Source organism: Montipora foliosa, chromosome 3 (genome assembly GCF_036669935.1).
Source record: "Montipora foliosa isolate CH-2021 chromosome 3, ASM3666993v2, whole genome shotgun sequence".
NCBI lineage: Eukaryota > Metazoa > Cnidaria > Anthozoa > Scleractinia > Acroporidae > Montipora > Montipora foliosa.
This window is the reverse complement of record NC_090871.1, coordinates 61,593,210-61,603,209: the sequence shown is the minus strand read 5'-3', so window position 1 is coordinate 61,603,209 and position 10,000 is coordinate 61,593,210. Positions and strand designations below refer to the sequence as shown.

Here is a 10,000-nt window from a genome sequence, read left to right as displayed (position 1 = left end):
TGCGCGACTCGGGCAATTTCAGCAACTTCTGAAAACACGCGTGATATTAATCCTTAATTTTACTCGGCCCCATGCGATTACCTATCCTAACGGGAAATAATATCTTAAGACGACGTTCTCGTTCTCGTTGCGTAAGCTCCCTTATTTTATCTGTTACCATCTACTCTCATTCTATACTCTATCTGTTACTGGTCTACTCTCACACCAACTGACCAATGAGTGTCGTCCTTGAAATAACCACAAAGTGTGATATGGAACTAATAGTATATTTTAAATAATTCCCAACGGAAGAGAGTTTAATATGAGTATTCGCTCTCTTGACAGTGGCTAAAACACTAAGCACGTTGGCTCTCTTTTGGTCTAGAATGGTTTTATCCATTTCAGTTTTTTCCCTAAGCCTCGCCCACAACGGCAAATTGCATTACAAACCGTTTAGGCGAGGAATGTATTTGCTCTCGTGTATAAGACAGCCAATATCAATAACTAATAGTCTACGCACCAGAAATTACTTTGGACAGAACAGACACAACGAAAACCAGGCTGACAGAAATCTCTGAACATTCCACACATTTTAAGGCCGTTTCCATTAAAGAAAAAATCAGTCGGTGAGGAAGCTTTATATACAACATGAAAAATGCCAGAAAGCTTTTAATGGGTTACTGTATGTTTGCCACGCTTAATTCGAGAAAATAGTCTCATCCACACGTGCAAAATTAGTTTGACATAAAAGTTGCTCGTGTGGGCGAGGCTTTAGCTCTGATTAAGCTTCTTTTCGGCCCCTTGGTGTCGGTCACAGGCTAAGTCAGTCAAGTTGACATTTTTTTGTACATTACAAAGACAAATGCAATTTTCGTGTGTACATCAAAATGTTGATTGTTCTTACCTTTGTCAACAATCGTGACAATTTTCAAGGCTACTGAATCTGCGGAATCCGTTGTATTGGTGAAAATCGACGTAGGCGAAACAGAATCAATTTCAGGTTTATGCACTTCACCTCCAACGCCTACGACGATCACTTTAACCCCGTCACCTTTCAACAATCTCGAGGAAGCCTTGACATCGTTCACATCGCTACCAGACTTTTTGTCCACAAAAACCACGAGAACGTTCCGAGCTGACGGTCTTTTCTTCGCAGCGTCCTTAAAAAGGCTTCTTGCTTTTTCCAACGCCTTATCCAGCGAAGCTTTGCCCGCGGGTTTCTCAATCGAGTCAATGGCTTTTTTCAGATCGGTCAATGACAGCTTAGCTTTGAAGTCCACGTGAACAACAGGATCTCCAAATGAAATGACGCTGTGATAAATTATTGCCGGCGGATATTGCTCCAAAATTGAGTTGATAATGTCTTGCATTTGCTTGAAGGTCCTGGTCGAGTCCAGTGAAGTAGCACTGATCGCAAATCCAAGGTTGACCTCTGTTAATTTCGCAGGATCTAAAGAAAAAAAGTGCCAACAGCAGAACCATCTCCTTTACTAAAATTAGCGAGAATGTTACACATTTCGATTTCAGTTCCAGTAATAGAGCAATGAAAGTGTCAACTCGACCTACAAAAGGAATGTCCTGTGCATTACTCTCTTTCCTGACCACCTCGTACCTTTGCCCCTCCCCCTCCCTCTCCGGTCAATATTGACATCATGAACATGGAATGACGAGGAGGGGGAGAGGAGTGGGGATAAATAGCTCATTTTCACGTGCACCACTGTCGTTTTAGATAATTACACGAAAACTGAATGTATGTACAGGGTTGTAGTCGGGCCTTGTTCCCACAAGTGTAACACAGTGGGAGAGCACCTTCTCAAGTAATCGGAACGCCATAGCTGCCACTCCTGTTCGGCAACGCTCGGATTTTTCCCGAATATCCCCGAGTCGACATTTAAAAAACACATCTCTTCAATAGGCCATATTCGTATTCTCAGTTTTGGACTGGAACTAGCTTGCAATGGAGGCTAATGCGGGGAAATATATTAAAAAGTATTTGCATTTGAAAGGATTTCCCCGCATTAGCCTCCATTGCAAGCTAGTTCCAGTCCAAAACTGAGAATACGAATATGGTATATTCTTGGTTTGCATCCACGCGATGAGATGGCCATGTTGGTATATAAAACAATAGAAAACGGCCCCACAGGTTTGACATAATTAATAATTAATTAATAGTCAAACTCCCAAATACATTTTACTGCATTGTTCTGTACACCAACGTGACCGTCGTGACGTCAGATAGTTTTTTCTTACCAATTAAAACCGACTGCAACTTGTACGCGCGTAATTTTGCCGCGCTTTGAGAAATTCAAGTGTAAACTATTTCGAATTCGGATTGGTCCGTCGCGTTATTCACATCTGTTGCGATTACTCAGGGTTTAGTTTTGATTTTATTTTCACGACACTAAAAACATTCCCTTTTGTCGCTTCGATCTATCCAAGAATCGCGACCTCGTTTCTTAAAACCCTTAACACCCTCGTGTGTAACGGCGTAACAAAGTGACTGGCTGGAGATAATTTCGTCAAAAAAATTTTAGGAAAGCACTTGTCTCTGCATTTGATACGGGCGAAGAAATAAATTTTCCTAGTTGTCGATTTTCCACGATTATTCCTATTGCTTTAACTCAAATAAAAGTGCGTTACCTTTAACTGCCTTCTTGACCTGCTCATCGATATTCTCTGCTACATCTTTAGGCTTATCTGTCGGTTTCACTGGTAAAATCCGGTCTTCATCGTCAGTAATTGGCTTTATGTCCTCTTTCTTCAAGTCACTTCCTATAATTACTGGTACGATTGTTACTCCTTGGTGGACGAGAACTCTTGCTTTTTTCTGACAACAAGAAAGACAGGAAAGATTTTTCAACGAGAAATTCTTATTCATAAGAGAAAAAAGACTCCATGTTAACATGGTTGATTTAAGTGAACTGCCAAGGTGATATTGCTGCCCGCCCACAACGCTTTTAAGCGTCTTACATTGCGTTTTTCGCTCTCGCTCACTTAAAATCTTTTCGGCTGACAAGAAAATATTCTGGTATCGTACTTTAAAACAATAATCCAAGACCCCACTTTGGATCTACGTTTACTACAGACCCCAAAACACGCACGACACTGTTTGTCCATTGAGATGGAAGTTCACAAAACTGCCGCGTGCTAGAGTCGCCAAATATTATCCTTAAAGGGGGCATTTGTGTTTTTTTTATTATATGGGAAGTAATACAAATTCTTTTCCTTTTAAACTTCTTTGTACATTCCACATAAAAGGCAAGAGATAAAATTAATTCTAGGCTATAATTTTGATTAACGAGTAACGTAAACTGAGTCGACAGGTGCCGTTGGAGGCACCGCTAAGCCTCAATCTACAAGGTCTTTAAAAAGATCATATAACCTACCTCTACTATACCAGGTTCGCTCACTGATTTACCGTCCACGATCACGACGAGAACTTTCTTGGCCTGGCTACGTTTGGAACCATTAAACAACATTTCCGCTTTTTCTAGAGCGGCTACTAAATCCGACGAACCCGAAGCCGATATTATAGCACCATTAATGGCTTTCTTCAAGTCAGCGATGTCTGTAATTTCGGAAGTGAACGGGATTTTAATGACAGCTAAGGAGTCAAAGACCATAAAACCATAATGCACCGATCGACCGACACCATATCGATCGATCATTTCGTAAACAGCTTCCTTCACGAGTTTGAGTTTCTGTTGAGCCACTCCTGGAGTTACACTGATAGCAAAACCGAGATCGACTTCAGGTACTTCTGGATCTGTATGTGAAAGAGAAGCGGAATCCAATACAATCAACTAAAACATCAGAGTTCTGTGTGCGAAGTTTTATATGTGAATTTTTGAATTTGACATCGAAGTAAATAAGACGAATGTACTGTGGGAATCGAAGATGCTGATTGGTAGGTTATATCACGTATTCATTTTTACTGAGTTTTCTCGATGTCTATCAAACCGGAGATGGAACTGAGGTTCTCAACGGCCTGTGCCAGAAGTTTTTCCCTCGCCTATTCCGTGGCTCTGAGAGAGAAAAACCTCTGCATGGCAGCCAGGGTACAAGATCTCACCTCTTAAAACTGATAATAATCTTCATTCTCAATACCTGTCTGACTAACATTTCATTAAAATTGTGAAGAGAATTTACATACCGATCACTCCAGAGTCAATGGGTAAGGCTCCCTAAACGTCACATTACGACGCCATTAGAGCGAGAAGAACAAATAACGCAAGATGAAAAACAAAAGCACTTCGAATTACTAAAAACTATTCACCTGTCAATACAAGCACCATTATTTTCATGGCCAGTTCATCAGGGTCTTCCTCTGCCGTTGCTTCCGTGACGTTATACGGTGTAAAGTCTACCAACTCTTTGCCATTTGCCTCTTGACCAATCACAACACTGATAAGCAGAATGTCCTCCTCTTTGATGCGATCCGCTTCTGTTTTGACGTCACTATAAGTGCTGTCCGAGGCTTTGTCCGATATCACCACCAACACTTTGCGGGCATCGGGTCTTCCAGTGGTTTTAAAAAGCCTTCGCGACTCTTTGAGGGCGTTGTCAAGATCCGGAATTCCAATCTTTGGGATGAGCTTATTAACAGCCGTCTGTAGATCCGTGTTTAAACTGTGTTGGATGGCTACCGCTTCTGTATCACGTCCAAAAACGATCACACCGACGCGTATCAGGTCCATAGAATACGTTTCAAGGACAGAATTTATGGTCTCCTTCATCTGCTTTAAGTTATCCCACCATTTAGACTTTGAGGATGCAGCGATGGCAAAGATAATGTCAGTTTCGGGAACATTCTTCTCCGCGAGTCCTACGGAGAGAAAAAAAGATTTTGATTCAGTGGGAAGATAAGAGATGCAAGGTAAAAAACCCTTAAAAGACTCAGCGTCCTCTACCGGTGATATAACATTTTTGCAACGAAGAATTCTTCATTATGCGCCGATCAACTCGAAACTTCAACATCTCCCCCCGGGCAAAGCCGGGCATTTGAACTTTTGAAGATTGGATCGTTCAAATTCCCCCCCCCCCCCTCCCACCTCGGGCCAAAATGGTGTTCTGTTGCCCTACCCTATCATCGGATTTGTCTGTCATACCCTACTAAAGAACAATCGTCGTCGGCTCCTAACGTCTTTAATTAAGACCTTTTGAAGACCTTTTTTGTAAGCCAATCGCTCACAAATGCTACATCTCTTCCTTTAAACTCTTTCATGTCGTCCAAACACGTGTTTTATAGATGTTAGCGACTTCGGCGCCCGCAAAAAAAATCATTCGAAACCTAAAACTTCCGGGGTTCAATTTTCCCCACCCCACGCAGGCAAAGGTCAAATTCCCCACTCGCCGGGAACAAAGGATAGTCAAATGCCCGTGGTTTGCCCGGGAAAGGGGGGAGGGGATGTTGAAGTTTCGATTTGATCGGCGCATTATTGACATGATTCCTTATTATTATCTATTATTATTATTATTATTATTATTATTATTATTATTATTATTATTATTATTATTATTATTATTGTTTAAACATTGTTTGTAGAAAAAGACACGATCTAAGATGAAAATCCTTACCACCTCAAATTTTACGTGTTTTGTGACTTCATGAAGAAATTGCGGTAAGGAGTCAGTTATGAAGGATCTGTATCTACGAAACCTAATTTTTCGTTGTTTGACTTACCGTAAAATGATTTTGGGGTTCCTCTTCTTGCATAAACAACTTGTTATGTCGAAGAAAAACGAGAAGAAAATTCCACGTATACAGCAAACGCAAAAGTGCCTACTTTCACGTAGAAACGGCAAACAGTAACAGGACAAACGCGAAAATGGCGGGAAAATCATAGTCACATGGTCACTTTTGACGTCAACATGATGCTAGATCTCTCTATTTTTATTAAAGCTGTTTTTTGGGTTTACCCGCGGTCTCTCAAATTTGACGATTATCACAGCGATGGCCTAAAGATTGGCAACTTACCACTGAAAGTCTTCTCCATAATCGTCTTGGCGAGTTCTTTTGGCGAAGCTTCTTTTGTTTCTTCAATGAGATTTTCTTTATAGATAGTCACTTTTACAAGTTCCAAAGAATCGGCTTTATTGCCGATCGCAACTGGTATGATATTAACGTCCGTCGCATACAACTCCTTAGCAGCTTCCACTTTTTTCAAGTCATTCTCGTCACCAGCAGATTTGTTGTCAACAAATACGACTAGCACTCTTTTTACTCCAAGCCTGTAGAGAAATAATGATAACGATAAAAATGTAGCATTTATGTGATGCGTTTTGTATGTAATGATTAAATGTGCTTTGCAGTTCTGGCGAGAAGGGGACCTTTGCCAGACTGCTCTTGGCGCAGATTGCGTGCTTGTAATTAGACGCAAGACGCATTTAATAAGCGTCACGAAGTATCCCCTTGCTTTTTTCCCAAACTTCGGAAGAAGACCAGTTGTCATTAACAAACGCGGTCGAGAAGATGAACTGGAACTTTCCAGAACAGGACTTCAAATCGGGAATTGTGGATTGCAAGTCGACTGCTCTGACCACTCGGGCAATCTGCCCCACTCGCAAGTTTAAAAAAGTACAGATGATATCACCAGCCATCTTAGGGTGCGTGCGATTGACCCTATTCCGGAATAAGAATAAGACGAGTGGTGATTTAAAACGGTATGTCAGGCGCTTTTGAAGCCACAAGGATAATAATATATGCTTCAAATAGCATTTTAGCAAGTGTTTGATAATTTTAATGTGAATCTCCGCGAAAACGAAGGATTTCTAACTTTTTCTTGATTCCATCAAGAGAAAATGAGGGGACAGAGAGGGAGGCTCAGGGCGTTGGCCGGGATATGTCATGTCCACGAAAGTTATTTTTAGACGAGCGAAAGTCTTTGTTCTAGCGGAAGTCTGTCTTCCGAGACGTCCGCATGCACAAACGTCAAGTCCACTTCGTCCGCCATTACATGAAATCTTTGCTTTTCTTTCAAACCTCAGACCGAGGTTGACCTGCATACGGACGTCTCGGAAGACTTCCACTCGTCTAAAAATAACTTTCGTGGACATGACATATCCCAAGGGCTGGACCGGGAGCCTCCCTCTCTGTCTCCTCATTTTCTCTTGATTCCATGTATTCCCTATTCCGGAATACGGTCAATCGAACGTGCCCTTAGTATGTTAACCATGGTTTTGCACCAAAGTATTTAATAAGAAAAGCAAACTCATTCATTACCTCGTCGGCACTTCATCAAATAGTCTCTTCGCTTCTTGCAAAGCCACTTCCAGTCGTGGGTTGCCACTTGGAAGTGAAACCCCTGAAATGAAAGTTTAACACACCATCGCAGTGATATAGGCCCGGCAACTAAAACAGTTACAATCATCCCTTTTTCTCCGAACAAATGTTACAAAATTCTTCCTAACAATTATTGCTCGGTACTTTTGGAACGATCTACCTCCCTTGTATCCGTTCCGAGCCTTCAAAAAACGTTTTCAAGAATGCTCTCTTTAAACATTACCTTCCTCAATATAAAATTTTAAAATATGGATTGCTCTCGATACACATACTTAAATACATGTATAAATATAGTCTTCCTTTCCTTTTCATAATCCCAGGTCTTAGGTTATGCATGTAAGTATTATTTAGTTATCATGTTACCTAATGCTGTATAGGCACGGTGTTAGTTCCAGTAGTGTAGCAGCTCTCGTAACCTGCTATTGTTTGGTCCTGTAAGCAGCTTCTATTGTTTCTGAGTCTAAGTCATTGTTTTAATTGTTTAGCCTTTTGTTTTTGGCTTGGGTAGCGAACCAATCACGTTATACGTTACGAGAGTTAATACATGACTCGTTAGTTCGACTATTTTTTGCCCTTTTCTTTTCTTAAAGATAAGGATAATTTATGAAAGTCAAATAACGTAGGGAGTGGTCATCCGATCTCCCGCGCCAGAGGTCATGATAAAAGTGCTTGACAACTAATAGCTAAATACTAAATATAAATGACATACTACATACAGTAAAAAAATAGTCACATATACAAGATTGTAAGAAACTATTAAGACTACTAAAGGCAACTATTGCGTTGAAAGCCGCTAAAATTCAGCTTATTTTAACATCTTCGAAATAAAGATGCAGCTTCTGTGTACAACCTACATTGATAAACTGAGAATGAACCATCTATCTATGACATTATGTTTGCACAACGCCACTCTACCAATTGATCTAAAACCAAGAGAAATACCGTCGATGTAGGATATAAGCGTCTTCGGATCCTTGTCCTGATTTCTTACAGTGATGACAGCCTGTGCTTGATTTCCAAAGACAATGGCCAGGTAGTGCAGTTTGACAGAGCCATACTTATCCATAATCTCAGCTATTGTGTCTCTCATTAACTTGGAGGTTTCGCTTGAATCGGAGCTCGTTGCGCTGAATGCAAAGCACAACTCCAACTCTGGTGTGGGTTGAACGCCTGAAAAAACAAACAAACAAACAAATTGAGCCGGAAGAAAATGAAAACTAACCAAGAGTCTGTGTTATAATCGTCGCAGTTTATGACAGATTGAAGCATTAAGCTCAGTCACGACAATTGCAGTCACAAGGCAATTGTTGGTCCACATTTGTTGAGAGTGAGGATTTCAGGTCCGTACGCCATGACCTCGGGCCAAATATTTTCCTGTCCGGCCCGACCTAAACTCAGTCAATAAGCATTTTTCATATGGGCTCTTCACACTATTTAAGAGCACTCAGAAGATGAAGTTAGGACAAAACAAAAAAACAAAAATCTGCACAGAAAATTTATCTAATATGCTGTGTGCATTTGCTTTTCTGGCTGTAAATTACTTGGGTGTTTAAAAGCAACGAAATCTCCTAAAATTGCATCGCGCGGAGCAGTACGTGTTCCTAGCAGTACGGCCCTCATACGGGCATTTTCCCAATGGTTTTGCAATAAAAGCGCGCGCGAGGCCGTACGGGCCATATGATAATTTACTTTATCAACTCACTCGATAAACCAAATTTTTCGAGTTTCACTCAAAGTTGAAACTAACCATATCACTCGTCTATCACACCAATAGATGTTCAACGGCCTTCCCTGCTAGCAGATGTCACTTTTCTTTTTTGCGTTCGCTGGGCTGACGAGTACCGGAAAAGAAACCTCTGCCATAGGCCGAAACTCACTGTGTTGAGCACGGGCGGCGGTTACTCAGCAACCAAATCCTCAGGTGATACTTCAAATGTTGTACGAGCTCACTTAACAACAGCAGAATTACTGTAAAGGATGCGCGAAACACAGCGGGCCCAAGTCACAGTCAGCAAACTTATCATGGGACATGAGCTTTGAATAATCCCGTCCAAGGTCGTGGACAACGGATGTATCAAAGTGACTTTCGACCCATGGCAGATGTCTGTTTTCCCGTACTCGTAAGCTCAGCGAACGCAAAAGAAAAGCGACCTGTGCTCGCAGTGAATCAACGGCCCTAAAATCCATCTAAACGGAACGTACCTGCTTTCAGCACGTTGTCAATCTTATCCACAACTTCCCTGGGTTTTTCCTTAGTATGTGTAGGAATGACACTTTCTCTGTTCGGAGTGATAACTTCGTAAGTCTCAGGGACGACGGTCATGTTTAAAACAATCACAACTATCTGAATTCCGTCATTTTCCATTTCCTTGGCTATTTTCTTCGCAGCTGCACCTCTTACATCTCCAGTGGGCTCTTTGTCGGTGTAAATGACAACAACTCTCTTCGCGAGTGGTCGACCACCCGATGCAATGGTAAACAACTTCTTCGCTTCTTCTAATGCTAGGTCAAGTCTTGAACTGGATCCTGTTCTTGAAGGGATACTCTCAATGACGTCTTTCACTTGACCGTTCGAGAAAAACTTGGTCTGGAAAGTGCTGATTGTTTTAACACCAGAGTTATAAGTTAGAAAGCTGTAGCCTGCTTCGCTGATGGGATGCTTTTCAAGGAACTCTAAGCTTATTTTCTTAAAAGCTGGCATGTTTTGAGCTCCAAGGGAAACTGCAACGACAATGTCGA

At 41.4% G+C, this 10,000-nt stretch overlaps 1 protein-coding gene across 1 annotated transcript in view; it reads right to left on the bottom strand.

Annotated features, from left to right (window-relative positions):
* The window catches only part of LOC137996199 (uncharacterized), a 260,410-nt gene that overhangs the window by 144,242 nt on the left and 106,168 nt on the right, over positions 1–10,000 (bottom strand). Inside the window, exons 64-71 of the mRNA XM_068841623.1 lie at positions 9,464–10,000; positions 8,204–8,431; positions 7,202–7,283; positions 5,957–6,210; positions 4,256–4,804; positions 3,366–3,745; positions 2,620–2,806; positions 884–1,429 (exon numbers count right to left, since the gene is read on the bottom strand). The exon at positions 9,464–10,000 is cut by the window's right edge and continues 18 nt beyond it. Of these exons, the coding sequence (XP_068697724.1) occupies positions 884–1,429; positions 2,620–2,806; positions 3,366–3,745; positions 4,256–4,804; positions 5,957–6,210; positions 7,202–7,283; positions 8,204–8,431; positions 9,464–10,000 (2,763 nt within the window). The remainder of the gene's footprint in view (positions 1–883; positions 1,430–2,619; positions 2,807–3,365; positions 3,746–4,255; positions 4,805–5,956; positions 6,211–7,201; positions 7,284–8,203; positions 8,432–9,463) is intronic.